The 20,420-nt window shown below is 40.1% G+C and overlaps 1 protein-coding gene across 2 annotated transcripts in view; it reads right to left on the bottom strand.

Moving 5' to 3' along the window:
• Nucleotides 1-20,420, bottom strand: part of Lrch1 (leucine rich repeats and calponin homology domain containing 1) — a 160,739-nt gene that overhangs the window by 34,104 nt on the left and 106,215 nt on the right. The window contains exons 5-13 of one of the 2 annotated variants that reach the window (XM_090342130.1): nucleotides 19,825-19,961; nucleotides 18,121-18,248; nucleotides 17,267-17,330; nucleotides 13,355-13,460; nucleotides 10,867-10,994; nucleotides 8,861-8,928; nucleotides 6,890-6,976; nucleotides 4,293-4,382; nucleotides 4,149-4,185 (exon numbers count right to left, since the gene is read on the bottom strand). In XM_090342130.1, coding sequence (XP_090198256.1) covers nucleotides 4,149-4,185; nucleotides 4,293-4,382; nucleotides 6,890-6,976; nucleotides 8,861-8,928; nucleotides 10,867-10,994; nucleotides 13,355-13,460; nucleotides 17,267-17,330; nucleotides 18,121-18,248; nucleotides 19,825-19,961 — 845 coding nt within the window. Of the gene's footprint in view, nucleotides 1-4,148; nucleotides 4,186-4,292; nucleotides 4,383-6,889; nucleotides 6,977-8,860; nucleotides 8,929-10,861; nucleotides 10,995-13,354; nucleotides 13,461-17,266; nucleotides 17,331-18,120; nucleotides 18,249-19,824; nucleotides 19,962-20,420 lie in introns of both variants that reach the window. The other variant, XM_090342131.1, reaches the window with a different exon arrangement.

Genomic DNA, 20,420 nt, shown 5'->3' with positions numbered 1-20,420 from the left:
TCCCATCTTCTGCACCAATGGCCACCCAGATACTCAACGAGTAGTCAGTGAATCCATGCAAGACTATATATGAAGGATGCCATTCTCTTTCTCAATGGTGCATTGGAAATACAAAGTAATCAAGTCACAGTGAGGTCCTGCTGAGGTGCAGCGCAATCACACTTTAGTTCTGCATAACCACTGGCCTCAAGAATCTACACAGTTTCTTTTCTGGTCTTTCTGCCATGACTGCCATTTCCTGCCACAGCCAATGATCACAGAGACAGACTTTGGTATAGTCCAAGACCACACCACGGGGAAATAGAGCACTACTTACGCCAAATACCATGCCTCATTCACTCTCAAAAGACAAAGAACCCTGTACCATATTAAGCTAACATAATATATTGTAAAATGAAGAAACAGGGAACCAGCTATCTTTTTTCCTAAAGGTTTGTATCTCCCTGGGGCTCTTGCAATCCTAGACACAGGTCCATTCCATTCCTTGCTTCCTTGCTTTATTTTATTTTACTTAATTCTTAATTTCTTAATATATGTTCGCCATTCCTCTCCCTTCCACAAACCCTCACTAAGTCCTTACTGTGAAGCAGGTACTGTGCTAGGTCCAACTTGGAGTGAAAATGGTTAAAAAATGCTTGTATTATGTGACAGAAAGACAAGCAACAGAAAAAATAAATAAATACACAGAATCAATATGTAGAACAAAAATTCTTCTAAAAAGTTTAGAGTTGGCCAGATGTCCCTCAGTTGATGAGTGGATCAACAAGTTGTGGTATTTGTACACAATGGAATTCTATGCTGCTGTCAGAAAGAATGACATCGCCCCATTTGTTAGGAAATGGAAAGACTTAGAAAAAAATCATATTAAGTGAAGTAAGCCAGACTCAAAGGAACTTAGGCTCAATGGTTTCCCTCATTCGACATAATCAGTAGAAACCTTGGGCTCTACTAGCAGAGATCTGCAATAGAGCAAAATCTTGATACATAAGGCCATATAATGTGAAGCTAATTGAAAGGACCTCCAGGATATTGAAACAAAAGCCATATAATGAATGATTGGTGTCCTTAATGTACTATGTTGTCTCTCATCTCCTTTGCTGTCCCTTGGTTATCTCATATTGGTATAGTATCTCACTTTGTTATCTGATATATTGAATTTATTTGTATTTGGATATTTGAAATTTGATAGGGAAGGGGGGAAAACCAAGACGGGTGGGGGGGGTAGGGGGGAGGGTAATGGGTAACAAGACATGTGAAAGGGTATCAATGTATGTGAATTAATGCACCTTCTATCTGGCAAATATCATGTAACCCTTTTACTAATTACAATAAAAAAAAAAGAAAGAAAAAAAAAAGTTTAGAGTTGGACCAGGTACTGTAGCTCATGCCTGAATCTCAGTCATAGAGAGGTTCAAGGCTATCCCGTGCAAAATGTCAGAGAGCCCTCCATCTCAAGAAAACAATGCTGGATGTGGTAGCTCTCATCTATCATCCCAGCTATGGAGGAGGTATAGATAGGTGGGGCGCTGTCCAGGTTGGCCAACAGAAACTCAAGATCTTATTTGAAAAAAATAACTAAAGCAAAAAGCACTAGACATGTGGTTCAAGTGGTAGAGTACCTACCTAGAAAATGGGAGGCGCTGAGCTCAAATCCTCAGATTGCCTCAGATTACGATAGTTTGTGGGTAAAACAGTCCTATACAGTGGAGAAATGTAGCTACATCTCAGTAGAGAAATCAAATTAACATCAATAATGAGAAGTAAATGGCATGGTGTATCTCCAATGTGACACCCTGGGAAAGACACAGTAGGCCCTGAGCAGTGTCCCAAAGTAAAGATGAAGAACCTCAACATTATCTGATTTTTTGTTACTGTTGTTTGGTCCTGGGGCTTGAACTCTGGTCCTGGGTGATAACCCTGAGCACTGAGCAATTCAGCTCGAAGATACTTTGAGCCACAGTGCCACTATGAATTTTCTGGTGGTTAATTGGAGAGAAGAGTCCCATGGACTTGTGTGCCTAGGCTGGCTTTGAACTGTGACTCTCAGATCATGAATAAGTAGGATTATAGGCTCAAGCCACCAATGCCTAGCTGAACCTCACCTTATCATATGGATATACTAGATGAGTATCAAAAGAAGAGCACCTCCATTAATAAAGGGGACACTTAGGATCTTCAAAATTTGGGGGTGATAAAATCCAAGGAAGCTATTGGACATGTTCTAGAGTAAATGAGATTATGGAGATGTGGTACTTGAATTCAGTACCTATAACTAGACTGGACCCTAGACTGCAAGAAAACAAGTACTCTGAAGAGAATCCTGGATCAACTGACAAACCTACAGTCTGAATGATGGATTAGAAGAAAATGGGTTACATGTAAATTTATGAAGCTGACAACAGAAATATACACATGCATATACACATACTCTCATACACACACACACACACACACACACACACACACACACACACACACACACATCCTAGGAACGTGACTCAGACTAAATACAAAATTCACTTATGTTTCATATACACCTTATACACCAAGGGTCTATATTATGTGCAGTAGACTTTGTCCCTCTTCACAGAGGTCAGGTGTAGAATTTTTCACTTGAGGCATCATCTTGGTGCTCAAAAGTTCAAACCTTTAGAATCTGAAGATTTTCATATTAGAGATGTACTGGTAAATCTGAGTACAAGACTGCACTTTGTGTTTTTTTTTTAAAAACATCGCTCTAAGTCATTTTTTACAGTCTTCTGGAAGGTTAACCATTATTGCCAAGTAGGAAGCTAAGAACAAAAGCAAGCCTGCAGGGAACCAAAATTAATCTCAGATGGAGAGCTGGAGGAAAAGGAGTATAGGGCAGCATGTAAATAAAAGGTTTCCTGACGTTTCCTACTGGTCCATTCAATGAGGTCTCTACCGGGGACAGAGCGGCCCTGTGATTTTGTCTAAAGACCACACCAATAGCAATAATAGAGCAGGAGAAAACAGCCAGCATTTATGTGTCCTGTGTGGTGAGACTTCTCTTGACTCATTTAGCTTTATGACAGCTATTATTAGTATCTCAATTTACCAAAAAGTGAATTAACTTGCCCAGTTAGCAAGTCACTGGAAGGGGGCTGAGTCCTGGCACTTCACAATGCCATGGCTCTCTCTGCAAGTGTGGCTTTTCCATTCACAGTTCTTTGTGTCTCTGTTGCTCCAACAGAGACCTAGTTAACAATGTGAAACTGGGGCCGAGAGTTTTGCCTAGTGGTTAAAGTGCTTGCCTAGCATGCATGAAGAGTCGGGTTCGATTCCTCGGTACCACATACATAGAAAAAAGCCGGAAGTGGTGCTGAGGCTCAAGTGGTCAAGTGGTAGAGCACCAGCCTTGAGAAAGTCCAAGGACAGTGCTCAGGCCCTGAGCTCAAGCCCAGGAGTGGCAAAAAAAAAAAACACCAAAAACCAAAAAACTAACAAACAAAAAAAAACAATGTGAAACTGCTTTAGGATGTAACATGTCAATGCTTCGAAGGGCAGAAACCGGTTTGAATATAATCTCAGTATCTACATTAGTATCCGAAACGTATTCTCTAAGAAGCAATTAAATTGATTCGGTAGGTTGTACCTTTAAAATTACCAGCCCAAGCCTGTCTCGCTCTAACTTGAGTGATGTGTCTTTGGGACCTGTCAGGCTTATTTTTAAGTTCTAAATAAAAATTGATTTGTCTATTCTTAGCCAAATCTCATCCCACAAACTATCTAACCTATCTTGCTCTGTGAATCTCTCTACAGTGTTCTATTAATCCTCCTACGTGTCCCTAATTCATTCTTTCCAGCCTTTTGAGTTTTTCTCTGGTTTACTTTGGTCAGATTTCTGTACTTAATCTAGGTTCTCCCTCCTGCCTCTTCTCCATGGTACTGACGCATCCACCCTAGCATAATGTAAAACAATTTAGAGGATGAAAAAGAAGTAGCTACATCTCCTGTGCTGTGGAAGGTGAGGCACGACAGTTAAGCAAAACTAAAGAGAGAGCAAGTATGAGCCAGCTGAAAAGTGTGTCTTGACCAATCATGACCATCGCCTTCCACACCACGGTGCCCCCCTTTGAGCCTTTACAACGCCTCTCAAGGCAAGGTAGGGGACCCTGGCACCTCACCTCACACACCAGGGATGCCTCCAGCCGCATGGAACCACTGCAGGAACAAGGGAAGAGAAAAGGAAGCCATCAAAGGGAATTCATAGCATTAAAACGTCAACGTCAAAAGGGGAAAAATACTCAGTGATAAAAAGGCACACGTACTTCAGTGCCGAATCTGGCAGCTCTAAGGTTTCTGGGGATCCCACAGGCAACAGAGTCAAAACACTTCTCTCGGTGATGTCTGTGCTTAGTCTGAAAAGGGGAAAAAAGAAGACAGAAGTATACTGAAGTTTTCTTTTTCTAAATTCCATGTCATATTTAGTTTAGAAGTTTAATACATGGAGAAGTCATGTTTATCTTTGGGGTAAAGGTGATGAGAAGTTTGTCACACGAGTTTCAGACCTTGTGGTAGTATCCTACCATAAGCCAGAATACTATTTTTCATTTACTGCTGGTGCTTACATCTGAGCTATTTACAATATAATTTCTGATAAAATCATGTCATTCATATCTGAACATATATTCAATCTTAACTCTAGAGCTTATTTATCCCATGTAACTCTAACATACCCTAAGCCCTATCCCTAAGTACCCCTGTCAATTTCTCTATATAATACATATTTTTTTCTGGATAGCCTTAATAACTTTCATCATGTAAGGTGGCTAATAGTACTGCATACCATTATTCACCAATGACACTGACTTTAATTGTTCTTTCTAACATAAGTTGGTATTTTCATTATAAATTAAGAATCTTAGCTTGGAATTATTACAGCTCAGTAGCAAAGTATATGCTTAGCATACACAAGGTCTTTGGTTTAATCTCCAGTAACAGAAAGAAAAAAAAAGAATTCTTGAGTAATTTTGTGTACACACACACACACACACACACACACACACACACACGTACGTTTGAAACAGTTTCTTCAGCATTTAAAAACAAAATGTTTTGTTGTCATTGTTCTTATTGTTTTGTGGGTCATGAGGCTTGAACTCTGGGCCTGGGTGCTGTCCCTGAGCTCTTCAGCTCAAGGCTATCACCCTACCCTTGAGTCAAGCCCCATTTCCTGTTTTCTAGAGGTTAATTGGAGATAAGAGTCTCAGGTCCTTTTGAACCAGAGCTGGCTTCGAACCTTGATCCTCAGATCTCAGCCTCCTGAGTAGCTAGGATTACAGGTGTGAGCCACCATGCCTGGCAAGATATTTTTCCAAAGCTATATTAAGATAGAAAATTCTCTAAGTAATGTAAAAGTTATTGATCTTTCATTGCTCTATAAATTACACCTATGAAGACCATTAACAACCTAACAGTGGTAAAGGAAAACAAGATAATATTTGAGAGCAAGATGCAAGCTCCATCATAAGTACCAAGTTTCTGATGTGAATATTGTATCAAATCTGAACATTTAAGCCTGGCATCAGTGACTCACAACTGTGAGGGATTATTCAAGAGGCTGAGATCTAAGTATTGTGGTTCAAAGCCAGCCTAGGTAGGAAAGCTTGTGAGACTCTTATCTCCCAGGAAGTGAAAGTGGAGCTGTGGCTCAAGTGGTAGAGCATTATCCTTGAGCAAAAGAGCTCAGAGATAGCATTCAAGCTCTGACTTCAAGACCCAGTACCAGCACAAAAAATAAAGAAATATATATAAAGTAGTTAATGTAGTGAATTTTATTAAGAAGGAAATGAAATTTACATACGCCGGTACATGTGTGCCATACCTACCCATCATTCCAACCCACCGTAGGTCCATGCTCAGACACTTGAGAGCTGAGGAAGACTTTCAGTTCTAACAAAGAAGGACACTGAGGCCCTGAACAGAGGACACTTACAAATAACTGTTCAAGGCTTATTATTGCCTGCTCAGTCTTGTAGCTCTTATAACAATAAGCATTTTAAGTGCGTAGAAGGCAAGATCTACATCTGTTTCTTTTTTACATTTCTCAAAACACACACTGCAAATCTTTCCATGTTTTGGGGACTCAACTGAGTTTTGATTCTGCATAACTGAAGTGCTTTTCAACTAACTGCTAAACATTTCCAGCCACAGTCAACCTGACCCGCCCCTGTTCTTTCAGGGCCAGATGGCATCACTGGAATGTTCCCTGATGCTCTAGGTTCATTAAGCAGTAAATAGTCTGCCATGAGATCTCATTGTCATTACATTTTACTCCCTAGCAATCTTGAATAGTTTACCAGGGATACATTTTGGGTTTCTAGTGGTCATGTAATTATTGTCTGATATCTGATACCACCTTAATATTTTGTTCAGGGTGCCCACTGCCTAGAGTGCACATTATTGAGGATGGTCAATTCAAACATAAAAAGTAATCTACAACCCAAAGCTTTAAAAATACATTGTTTAATAATCATATACTTCACACTGCCAGAAATAACTATAGTAGCATTTAATTATCTAAGTTCCACTGGGAAAGTATTCTTTGAATTTCTATAGGCAGTGATTTAAACTTCAAGTGTTTTACTTCTGTTTCCTAAACCCTGTACCAAAATTCCAATATGAATTTCATGAGAGGGGGAAAACATTTCACTGAGAGGGATGATTACAATCTCTACCGACAATTGACTCTGTCGCTTTTAGACACTGAAAACAGAATAGCAACATGACGTGACCTTGTTAGTGGTTAGGCTGAGATCAAACTGCATATATATATTTTTTTTTTAAAGAAATTGAGATGCTGTACTCAGTAAATTAGTAGTTATCATGTACATATGAAACACTGGCCAAGGAGAGCCATGCATACCCATTGGGATCTTGCAGCAAATCCACTGCTTCCCTCAGCTGCTCAATCATCACGATATCTGCATCCTGCTCTTTGGATGAATTCATCCTGAAATATGAAACCAAGTATGAGCATGGAAACAATCGCTAAAACCTGAGGATCACCTCGGCTCTTAAGAAAAAAAAAAAACATCAAACTTATAAAAATGATCTTGGCAAAGTCAACATTCCAATGAAGATGTGTGAGGACACTGTGGGGTAGGTGCTAGAACGTGGGTGGGGGAAGGCTAGGGTGGAAGACTCCCTGGGGAGGGAAGCCAGGGGTTGTGACTCTTCATAGCTTGCTTACAGTCAGGGAATCAATTCAATGGGGGCACTTTCCCGAGTTCTTTTTTGGGGTGGGTAGTGATGTACAAAAGGCTCTGGCAGATGCATCTGTGTTATTTCAGGCCTTCCAACTCCAGTTCTGCTTGAGCATGGCTCCTTTTATTATATATATACAGCAGGTGTCAGAGACTGGTTCTCAGCCTAGGTTCTATAGGCCACAATATCAACTGCATAGCTAAAGAAACTCCCAAGTAGCTCTGATCTTAAGTAGGGTTGGGCATTGCATAAAACTCTACTGACTTAGAAGCAGAGTGGGAAACAACAGACCTGAGATGAAGAATAGAGTTCTCAAAGATTTAGCTAATTTTCAAATAACTCTCATTCCTGTGATTATGATTTTATAATCAAACAAGACCGCCATAATCTCTTGGAAGGCTATCCAGCTGGCACCAGTAGCTCAGACCTGTAACTGTAGCTATTCAGGAGGCTGAGATTTTTTTTATGGTAACGGTTCAAAGCCAACCAGGAAAAGAAAGTTCAAGAAACTCTTACCTTCAATTAACCATCATAAAGCCAGAAGTAGAGTTACAACTCAAATGATGGAGCCCCTAACCTTAGCAAAAAAGCTAAGGAAACAGTAGGTAGGCCCTGAGTTGAAGCCATTCCTCTCTAATAAAAGGAAATCTATTCAATGAATAGAATACTTTCCAGTATTCTTCTTGCAGGACTGATTTGAACTTTGAACACAGTTCGCTGATCTTAATCCAGAACAAATTAAATTCTGAACACAGGGGAAAATGTTAACAATGGGATTAATTCTCACTAAGAGGAAAAAGCCATATAAGGCATGACAGAAGGTTTAGTTCTACTTCTCAGATCATGGGAAAATGAAATTCTGAAAACCAAACACCTGCTCTGTAACACAGGTTCCAAACTCAATTCCTATGGAATGGTTCACAGTGTAAGATGAACATTTATATCCTTGTACCTAATAAATATTTACAGCAAAAAGAACAGCCATCTGCATTATCACAAGATGGGGTTCCTTATTTAGGGAAGCTCACTCAGCTCACTCCTTTCTCTCCTCCTCTCCTCCCCACCCCCCCCTCCTCGCTCTTTTGCCTTGTGAAGACTTCTGCTATTTACACAAGAAGACCCTGAAAGGATGAACAAATGCAACAGTGGTGCTCACTAGACACTATGTTGAAAAGGAACCACACAACTTGTAGGTGGGGATAAGAAGGAAAATGAGGGGAAAGAGTGATATTGTCCAAAAAGAAATGTAGTATTTACCTGACTTAGGAAGCCCTCTGAACATTACCTTTATAATAACAATTTTTAAAAATGAAAAAATAAAGAAGGCCTTCATTAAATATAGCCCCTTGAGCTTGGGCAGCCTGGTCTCTGGAAAGGCAAGCTAAATAAATAAACGTCTACTGTTTATAAAATCCCCAGCCTGTGGTATTCCATTATAGCAGCATGATACAGTCTACGGCACACTTCCTGGCCCAATACTGCAACAAACATCATCAGAGAACACTGGGTAAGAATATCAACTTGCTCCAAGGAAAATGAGTCACAACTCTGACAGGACATGGCTGCCAATATACTTGAAAAGAGAATGTTCCAGAAATGATGGCCCACATCCTGGGATCCCAGCACTCACATTCCCTCCGTCTGCCAGTGTACATCCTCTTCTATCCGTAACAACTCTTCACATACTTCTGTCCTGTCCTGTGGACAGAATACACAGGTTTCCCAAATGTCACTGTATTTCCAATAAAGAGTTAAAACCTGCTGCAGACTTCCCCCCCATTGGAAATACAACTCAAGAGTCAAAAGGCAAGCCAAGCATCCATTGTTGGACGAGTGCATATACAAAATGTGGTGTGCATATCAGACGGAATATTATTCTCACACAGGCTCTACATTATGGATGACCCTGCAGAGATTTTGGTGAGATAAGCCAGTCACAAAGAATGTTACATAGTCAAATTCATTAAGACAAAAAGAAAAGCAGTGGCTGTCTGGGAGGTAGGAAAACAGAGAGTGGGGACTGGTGTGCTCAGTGGGTACAGAGCCTCTGCTTTGCAGTATTAGAAAAGCCCAGTGGATCAGTCACATAACAATACCTAGCATGTATTTCACTGTGCACTTTAAAAATGACTAAGATAGCTGGTGTGTTGGCTCATGTCTGTAATCCTTGCTACTCATGAAGCTGAGATTTGAGAATTACTAATTGAAGCTAGCCAGGGAAGACAAATCCAGAGACTCTTATCTCCAATTCATCAGTGGAAAGCCAGAACTGGAGGTGTGGCTCAAGTGATAGAGTCCCAGTCACGATTCATAAAGCTAGATGAGAGCACAAGTCCCAGAGTTCGTGCCTGAGCAATGGAACACAGACACACAAAAAGGCTCAAGTAAGGCAGGCATGGTGGGGACATACCTGTAATCTCGGTAGTGGAGAGGTTGTGGCAAGATGGATATATGAGTTCAAGGGCAAGCAGGACTACATAGTGAAATCTTGGCTCAAAATTTTAAAAGGGTGCTATAATAAATTCCATGTTATGCCTATTTTACTACAATGAAAACTCAGGAAATTAAAGACAAAAACAATAATATCCTAGCCAGAGACCACAGCAATCTATGAGCCAGCAGCAGAACTCTGAAGTTCAACTACACTTCTCATTGGTACTTATCAGAAAAAAATAACCCCACGTTGCATCAAATGGTTTTATGGGTACAAAATTAGACTTCTTTCACAAATTCTCCCTGCCTCTCCCCAACTTTCTCTAAAATGACATTGCAGTAGGAATCACTACTAAGATGGCAATATCACTGTGGGCTTTCCACATTATTTTCTTCTGACCCAAAGGAAAAATGTTTTCTTCTATATCAGTTAGACTTGTAATGAACAGTAAAGTCAACACACACAATGCTATTGCATGTACCCAGACAGGACTAAGACAACACATCCTAACTCTCTGCTCTGATTTCAGCTATAGACTTGGGTATTTTCTTCCCAGTTTGTGCTTTTAAAATGAAAAGTAGCCTGTTTTGTTTTTCAAGTATATAAAATAGGTTGCACTGATTAGCCCTTTCTCATTACAGGATGAGTTTCCTTGTTCTGAAATTACAATGTGACAATCTGCAGTTCCATATGCTCCTAAATCTCAAAGATATGGAACCACAGAATCTTTCTGAGTTTCTGAAATTGCAATATTTTGAATTTTAGACTTTTGGATTAGGGATGGTCATCTTGTAAAGTCTATGTAAATATTCCAAAATCTGAAACAACTCAAGTCCTAAGCATTTTGGAAAAGAGACAGATCTGTACCCTTAGGCCACCCTAGAACACACGGAGAAGAAAAATGTGTTATTATTTCAGCTTTTCCTGATTGGCAAGATTGCTAACTTACACAGCACAGCGAACAGTAGGAAGCTGAGCAATTTGTGAATTTAAAAAAAAAAGATTTAAAAGCAGGCAAAACCAGAAATATGGCTGGGGGAACAGTTCCTAAAGTCAGAAAACAGGTTCATCTTTGAGAGGAAATCCTGAAGGACACAGGAAATTGGACTTTTAAAGTGACAAACATTGAACAATTCAATTCTATGGTACCATACAGAAAAAAATGACTACAAAGAATATTACATTGATCCTCAAAACCTTGCCTTAACATAGTTCATAAATCCTGAATGCAGAACGTCCGCTTCATCCCCGAACTGGTCTCTTTCTTGTCCTGAGTTGTTGCTGTCACCCAAAAGGGAAGGCTCTGGCTGAAACTCCTGAGGAAACTCCCCTGTGAGGAAAGACAGGAGACAGGACAAAAGCATGATTGCACGAACAGAAGCACACAAGAATGCTGGCGACCCTACAATATGCTAGCTGCTTCCATCTTTACCTTTACCTGTTATGGGATGACCTGGAAAACCGGCCTTTTTTCCTCTCTACAGGAAGATAAAATTAAATAAAGTAAAAAGGGGTGGAGAAAGAGGAAAAGGAGGAGGAGGAGGAAAGAAAGTAAAAGCAATTGAGCTTAAAAAGTTAAAGTGTCTTCAGAGCTTAATTCTGCATGAGAGAAATAAAATTTTCTCTTACTAGCTTTATCTTGTGTGATTGTTGTTCTTAGTGTACTGTTATTTCTCTTCTCTTTTGTTGCCCTTTGTTACCTGGTATATTGTACATACGCTTGATTATTTGAAATAGGAAAGGGAAGGGGGGAAAACAAGATGATTGGAAGGGGATGGGGAGAGGGAAGTGGGGAAAAAACATGAGAAGGGGTATCAGTGTATGAGAAGTAATGCAACTACTATTTGGTGAATGTAACTGCAACCCCTCTATACATTACAATAAAAAATCTAAAAAATTTTCTCTTACTATTTTTAAAGAATAGAGGAAAAACATTGAGGGCTTTTGTGCCTTCAGAAATAAGTGACAGATTATTTCAAATTCTCTATTCAACAAATATTTACTGGGCAGCTACTACCTGGAAGGTATTATTCTATCCATTTTAAGGGTTTACAAATTCAGTCAAGTATGACTCCTATCCGTAGGCAGCATATAATCTTAAGGAAGCACAGGGTGGAGTCAATAAGAGCCCCAAATCCCAACACTAACAGAGAGGCCACACAGAAGCAAGAGCAGGCTTAGGTAGAGCACACCCAACTGGATCCTGCTCCGGGACACAAAGGAAAAGGCCAAAGGAACACCATGGGAATTTTCCTGACTATCTAAAGACCAAAGTGAACCACAGGGCCATCTTTACACACTCAAGCTAGCAGGATATCCACATCAAGATGAGGAAGGAAAGTTTACTGGTAACAGTTGATACAATTCTTTCACTTAAAATTCCTATCTAAAACAGGACCCCTACTACTGCATAATATCACAGATTGTATGAACAAATACAGAGGTCCTTCTATCTCTCCATAAATATGCATTTCTAGGGTTTTTTTTTTGGATAACATATGTTTCCTATCATAGTCACATTGTTTGATGCTAATCTCACATGTTAAATGTAACGACCTGAGTCTGAGAAGTAAAAACAAAACCCTACAGTCGGGAGTTATTTTAAACACTGCTCTCATCATTGTAAGGGTCATATTGAATCTAGCAAGCTCTTGCACAACCAGGGCCAGAGGCATGACTCAGAGATAGAGTGCCTACCTAGCCAAGTGTGAGCCCTTGAATACAAACTCCAGTACCTTTAAATGGAAGAAAGAAAGAGAAAAGAGGGAGAGAGGAAAGAAGATAAAAGGAAGAGAGGCAAGGAAGCAGGCAGGCAGGCAGGGAGCGAGGGAAGGAGGGAGAAAGAGAGGGGAGAGAGAGGAGGAAAGGAAGGCTAATAAAGTCTTTGTGCAGATAGCAGCCATCCAAATACTGCCACAATGTGACCTGATAGCATGATAGACTATAGACCACAACGATTCAGAAGGTATAAAGGAATCTCGAGGTCACCTAATCTAATCATCTCACTTAGATTGCTGAGCACAAGTTTGAAATGGCTTTGCCACCCTCATACATCCTCAGATACAGTCATGGAAATAAATTCATCTTCCAAGTCATGAATACTTTTAGGCTCAACTCACAAATGCCCACTACAAGCAGTAGGCATTTTCTTCCTCCTCTGACTTAACATCATGGACATGGAAACATTAGAATTCCTGAGTTCAAGGTGGTGCCATCACAAATAGTCTTGGATCTTTGAGTCAATGGTTAAACTAACAGTCATTAACTCCCACTTCACAATTTATATTAAGTCACTGAGATTTGAGAATGGTGTGTGTGACATCAACTAGAATCATTTTGTCTAATATGTCCACCATCTCTATATGTCCTTTAAAAATGGATTTAAAGGTTCGTGGTATGAATCTTCAGTGAGCAGTTCTACTACTGCTAGACAAGTAGTACTGGGCTTGTGGGGCTACTAGAAGATTACTTCAAGTCCTTAAGCCTTGGTTTCTCCTATAAGACAGAGGTAGATAGAATATCATTCAGAGTTCTGAACTAGAAAGGGGATCACCTTCCCAGATGAATGTAATGCCTGGTTCAGGTCAAATGTGCGATCAACAGATGCTATTATCACCGCCATGTTTTAATGTCCTCTGAAACCTAGCACCTGACACTGAAAAGCACGCCCCCTGCACTTTCCACTCAGACCTTTAGCGGGGGTAAGATGATGGCATGTATCCTCCTTAACCATCTGTTCTTCTTCCAGGATATTGGACATCGGCACATTGAGGCTAACTGTGTCTTCATCAGAAGGCTTAAAAGAAACCAGGGATAAAGGATAAATTTTATCAACAGAGACAAAGAGAACATTGTGTAATAAAACAATATCCTGTGATTTTTCACAAACATCATTCTGAGTCAGAGATGCCAGATACAAAGGATAATTCTACTTGTAACCTTCCAAAACAGCAAAAGTGATCCCAGAGATTAGAAATGAGGAGAACCTTTGTTCTTGGGAGATGGCACATGGCTGTGGCTTTCAGGCACCCTGATAAAGCTGTTCCCTGAATTGGAAGTTGGTGGTAGGAGCGTGCTCTGCAAAATTTCACACAGCTAGCTCTTTTTTGTATGCGTGTCTTTGTGTGCGTATTTTGAATTGAAATCTCATCACACATCTACCTTTTTCTAAACCAAGAGCCATAGGCAGGACACTAAAAAGGACTGTGTAGTATCTGACATAACGAAGGAATAATTGTAAATACTATCCTAGGAGCCTTAAATCTAACCAATAATTTTACCAATAATGTGCTCTGAGACCTGACAAGAAAGCTAACTGTCCAAAGACTACATAAAGGTATCACATGATAAACCACAAAAAGCAACTGAGTCTATGTTGATGACAGTAACTCCTTCTTTAGAATTTATATTGTATGGGGCATTAAGCTTTGGTTTCTCTGATAAATATTCTTTAAAAGTGCTCAACAACTGTAGTAGTTACCTAAGGAACAGGCATTCTATACAATTTTCAAAACCAAGTTTCTAAGTAGTAAAGGGGATTCATCCTCAAGATGGTTTGCCCACCCATTCTAGCTAATGACATTTCCTGAGCACATGCATGATTCTGGCACAAGCAAAACAGGAAGTCTCATTTACTTCCTTTGTCTCCATTTCTATGTTGTTGTTCAGTGACAAGCCATCTGAGTCAGGCAGCAAGACCTCCACAGAGCACACTTCGTGTGAGTATGGCTTGCTCCTAAACTTTTGAGGCTAAGTTCTTCAGTTTGTCCTGGCTTAATTTTTGGACACAGGCATAGGTGTCCAAAAATGGCTGAAAGCAAATGCGCATTTCATTCACTGAACAAACATTCATTGTCGACCCTATATGTTCTTACTTAATTATCTTGAGAAACATGTTTTTAATTTCTTCATGACAAATGTTAAATCAACTAGACTATGGCAATAGCCAAAGAAAAGGATATAAGTGTGATCCCTGAATCCTACAGTTAGATGCAAATGGGGAGTGGCCCAAGATTGTAACATGTTTACCAAAGTAAAAATAAAACACTACACAAAACCCTTATAATTTTTTTAAAAAAAATTGATTTCTGATAAACATTCTTAGGAAAAAAAAGATCATCATGGACGCAAAATTTTTTAAAAAAAGAGCCAAAGAGAAGATTCGTGCATTTTATTCTGCTGAATGTAATTATTTCTATATCTTTCCTTTTTAGCTACATTCCACCTTTAAAATTTAGCACAGCTCCAAAAATATGTATTTAATTAAACAGGAAAGAATAAATCCTTTCAAAATGATACTAGCATCCTAATTACACTAAATAAGAAGGGAAGGATAATGAAGTGCTTTGTGTAACGTTTTATTAATGAACTTAATTAGTCTTAGATGAGAGATAAAGGGGCCTGTTTGAATTTAATAGAAAATGAGCTTAGTGTGAGTAGTTTCCTCAACAATGGCCCATTTGAGGGATGTTATGAGTTTTAATAAAGTCAAAGGGGTTGAAATAAAATACATCTTAGCTAGCTGTGTTTCGTTTCCCCACCCCCACCAGGGTACAATAAACCATTAATGTGGCTTCATGTAGGGTCATTTTCTTTATTGACGCTTCATGTAGGGTCATTTTCTTTATTGACACTGGCTTCCTCTTTTCTCCAACTGATTCTTTTTCTTTTTACAACTTTCTGTATTAGAAAAATGCTAAGGAATCTAACTTTTTAATATACAGTATTTAATCAAATAGCTTAGCTAGATGTAATTCAAATAACTAAGGAGAAACAGAGATGGGCTCCCCCCAGCCCCAGCCCACAGATGAATTAAAATTCAGCAGCCTCAAAAATTCATCAAATTGCTTCAGAAAGGGAAGACTATCTAATCCTTTCAGTTCACTGGGTAAGCAAGCCTGACCAAATGATTTATAATGACTTAACAGACTAAATGTGAGACAAATATATTAAGAAAGAGTGATTTAGCACAATAGAAAGCTCTAGTCTGAGTCCTCTTAACTTACATATTATCAAACTTTGATCTAATTATATGAAGAGAACCAAATCGGTTTTAAGAAAACTGATACTGGTTTTCCAATACATTATAAGAACTAATACTAGATAAAAAATATTTCAGGCCAGTAATCTGCTAAAATGCAATGTACACAGGATTCCTTAACATTTGTGCTTCCATGTTATCATTACTTATAAACAAGTATAAAAATACAAGTTTTTAATGTATACTTGGCCTACACTTAGTCATTCTGTAACTTATTAAGCATTTATAAATATTGCAGCTGGATTCAGCTCACACCTGTAATTCTATAGCTACTTGGGAGATAACGAGAGAGAAGGGGATTGAGGTCCAAGGCTGGCCAAAGCACAGGAGCCTATCTAAAAAAGACGCTAAAACAAATAGGATCAGATCGTATTTCCAGAGGTAGAGTATTTGCTTAGCATGTGAGATGTCCTGGGTTCAATTCACATGAAGGAAGGGAAGGGAAGGGAAGGGAAGGGAAGGGAAGGGAAGGGAAGGGAAGGGAAGGGAAGGGAAGGGAAGGGAAGGGAAGGGAAGGGAAGGGAAGGGAAGGGAAGGGAAGGGAAGGGAAGGGAAGGGAAGGGAAGGGAAGGGAAGGGAAGGGAAGGGAAGGGAAGGGAAGGGAAGGGAAGGGAAGGGAAGGGAAGGGAAGGGAAGGGAAGGGAAGGGAAGGGAAGGGAAGGGAAGGGAAGGGAAGGGAAGGGAAGGGAAGGGAAGGGAAGGGAAGGGAAGGGAAGGGAAGGGAAGGGAAGGGAAGGGAAGGGAAGGGAAGGGAAGGGAAGGGAAGGGAAGGGAAGGGAAGGGAAGGGAAGGGAAGGGAAGGGAAGGGAAGGGAAGGGAAGGGAAGGGAAGGGAAGGGAAGGGAAGGGAAGGGAAGGGAAGGGAAGGGAAGGGAAGGGAAGGGAAGGGAAGGGAAGGGAAGGGAAGGGAAGGGAAGGGAAGGGAAGGGAAGGGAAGGGAAGGGAAGGGAAGGGAAGGGAAGGGAAGGGAAGGGAAGGGAAGGGAAGGGAAGGGAAGGGAAGGGAAGGGAAGGGAAGGGAAGGGAAGGGAAGGGAAGGGAAGGGAAGGGAAGGGAAGGGAAGGGAAGGGAAGGGAAGGGAAGGGAAGGGAAGGGAAGGGAAGGGAAGGGAAGGGAAGGGAAGGGAAGGGAAGGGAAGGGAAGGGAAGGGAAGGGAAGGGAAGGGAAGGGAAGGGAAGGGAAGGGAAGGGAAGGGAAGGGAAGGGAAGGGAAGGGAAGGGAAGGGAAGGGAAGGGAAGGGAAGGGAAGGGAAGGGAAGGGAAGGGAAGGGAAGGGAAGGGAAGGGAAGGGAAGGGAAGGGAAGGGAAGGGAAGGGAAGGGAAGGGAAGGGAAGGGAAGGGAAGGGAAGGGAAGGGAAGGGAAGGGAAGGGAAGGGAAGGGAAGGGAAGGGAAGGGAAGGGAAGGGAAGGGAAGGGAAGGGAAGGGAAGGGAAGGGAAGGGAAGGGAAGGGAAGGGAAGGGAAGGGAAGGGAAGGGAATATTCCAGATAATGTGGAGTAGAAAAGGGAGAAGACAAGAAGTTTACTTTTGAGCTCTTGAGGTAAAAGACCTGACATGGACTTTACCTCAGTGGCAGATAATCGCTTGTCTCCATTGTCACTTCCCACTCCGGAATCCGAATCCTTCTTGCTGGAATAGATGTCATCAGTATTGAATTCATTACACACAAAAATTTAAACTATGAAGTTCAAATCGAGGTCTAGCAATCTTTATTTTTAAATAACTTTTCTGAATACCATTTTTTATTATTACAGAGCAACAGAGTAGTACTGAAAATAAGACCTTAGACTGGGTACCAATGGCTCACGCCTGTAATCCTAGCTCCTCGGAGGCTGAGATCTGAGGGTCACAGCATGAAGTCAGGCCTAAGCAGGCAAGTTCATGAGTTCTTATCTCCAATTAAACATCAAAACACACAGAAGTGAAACGAAGGCTCCAGTGGTAGAGTGCTAACCTTAAGTAAAAAAGCTAAAAGACAGAGCCCAGGCCCTGAGTTCAAGCCCAGCCCTGGCACATACACACTCAAATGTTCTCCAGGCATACTGAAAAGTAATAGCTAGTAAAATTTTCAAGTTTGGTATAGTTATTCAAATTAACAAGAGGAATTACTAATTTAAAATTTAATCATGGTTCAAGATAATTTTTTGATATAGCTGTTTAACTGACAAGTAAAAAAAATAGTGGTTGTTTTTAAATAATTATCTGCCAACACACAAGAAATATTGTTGACTGATAAGGAAAGGGCAAATGGAATTTGAGAGATACAAACATTTCTCACTAGCATCCATTCTTATTATTCCAACAGTCTCCTAAACTTGAGGTAGATACTTGAAGCAAAGTTTTAAAGCTAAGTTGCCAGAGCAGATGGGCTCTGACCACCTGGGACCAGGGCTCTGACTACAGAAAGGCATTTACTCACCCGTCTTCTATGTGCTGGTGTGAGTGTGGTCTCTCCATTGCCTGGAGATAAAGTGAGTCAGTTGTCTTTATCTGGCATGCTTGTATGCTCAGATACTTAAATATGTGTACTTTGCCCTTTGTGCAAATCTATGGAGAAATCAGTAATATATTTTCAATGACAAAAATGTAAAGTTCAAGATACCCAATGATCTGTTCTAATTTTCACATTGAACTTGATCTCTCCAGAATATACAGAAATTTTGAGAATTGTTTCCACCAAATTCTTTGAACAGAAAATTACACTCAAGTAATTAAGCCATAAATTTGTAACAGAAGCCTATTTAAGTATAAATAGCTAATGTACAAGAGTCAAATAACTGGAATGGTAACAGCCTATTAGCAAGTAGTGATCCAATCACAATTATTTTTTTACTTGATTATAAATTTTATTTTCAAGAAGTTTATTTTCAAGTTTATACGATACAAATAAACATGGCTTCCTCATAACAGTAAAATGTCATATAACTCCAGATCACAACACAGATTTTACCAGTAGACCCTGTGTTGGCCAGATTATTGAGTTAATGGGTCACATGGTAGCTTGGAGAATGTTCTGAGAAATAGATACTCCAGAAAGGTTAATTCCAAGAAAGATATAATTCCTTATATCACAGTGTCTGTGTCCCTTGATGTGATTTATGTCCTTCACTCTATAAGGATTTCCTATTATAGGAGTTGATAGGAGTGGTGGTTATTAATGGAAGGTAAAACAGTCTGTATACTTTAGTAAAACTTGTGGGTATTGCTGTTTGGAAATGAGCTGAGAAGTTTCTAAATGGTCACACACTTCAGGAAGAGAGAAATAATTACCTGAAGTGATTATTTTATATATATGTATTTTTTATTAAAAAATTTATTAACATTGATTTTCACATCATATTTCAAATCAATCACAATTATTTTTAAGCTCATAAGACAGCAATGAAAAGGTAAGAAAAAAAATAATTTAGAGCACGGTACCATTGGCTCATGACTGAAATCTCAGCTACTCCTGAGACTAAGATCTGAAGGATCTTGGTTAGAAGCTAATTTGGATAGAAAAGTCTGGACAACTCCATCTCCAAAATAATCAGAGCCTTGATTTCAAATCACTAGTACTAGCCAAAGAGAGAGGGGGAGGGGTGAGAGGGAGGAAGGGAGAAGGAAGGAGGAAGAGGAGAGGAAGGAACTAAGGGAGGGAAGGAGGTAGGGCAAAACAGAAAGGAGGGGGAAAAGGGAGGGATTAGAGGGAGGGAGGGAAGGAGGGAGAGTGGGAGGGAGGGATTATTCAACATTAAGAATAGAATTATTTTGTTATAGGGAAATGGATGGGACAAGAGATTATCAAATTAAGCAAAATATGCCAGACTTTGGAGAATAAACATTGTAAGCTGTCTCTCCTAGGAAGAATTTAAATGGAGCAGGAGAAGGACCATTGTGGGGGAACCTGCAGAAGGGAAGGGGGTGGGGAGAAGGACAAAGGGAAGTAAATGTGACAGAAGTCGATTCTATGTATGTATGGAAATACCACCATGAAACCTTCCACTGTGCAGAATTGACAGACACGAACACACAAATAAGAAGATAAACAACCACCACCACACCACCCAGGCTCTGCGGAGCTGCTACGGTGTCAGCCACTAGACGTACTTCCTCGGGACAGTGGCTCTGATGTGCCCCCTACCTGTGCTGGAGGAGACTGCAGGGGATTGTTCTCTAGCAGTAACACTTGAAGCTGCTTCATCTCTCTAAAACAGATGGGAATCACCAGCACTTTGTTGCAGGAGAAGTCAAACTTTACCAAGGGAAGGTCTACTAGTTCTAAATAAAGAAAAGAAGACATCTCAGCAAGCAAGAGGATCAAATGGCTGCATATTCCCCAAATGACTTGCTCCTCATGGACAAAAATCACAGCATTATCAAAAGCAATGGAATAGAGGGTATGAGGAAATAAGATGAGAACACTTTCACTGGGAACTCAGTAATTTACATTCTAGTTGTGAAAAGGTCTGGCAACAATTGGTATTTACAATATCCACTGTTTTTTTTAAATAAGAGAATCATAAGCAGGTCAAGGAAAGTATGTTTCTTCCCTTTGAACTATTTGTAAGGAGTACTTGCTAGCACAGGAGTAACATGTTAATTATAGAATAAACTTATCTACTCGATGTATCTTGGTTGGCACAGTCTTACAGTTCCAGTAAAGATGTACATGATCTTTTTAAATACATGTTATCTAATTTGGAATTTTCTGATGGGCCCTATAATTCTGATTTCATG

This window comes from Megascapheus bottae, chromosome 11 (genome assembly GCF_031878675.1).
Source record: "Megascapheus bottae isolate mThoBot1 chromosome 11, mThoBot2.hap1, whole genome shotgun sequence".
Classification (NCBI taxonomy): Eukaryota; Metazoa; Chordata; class Mammalia; order Rodentia; family Geomyidae; genus Megascapheus; species Megascapheus bottae.
The sequence above is the reverse complement of the archived record's forward strand: the minus strand, read 5'-3'. Positions and strand labels throughout refer to the sequence as shown.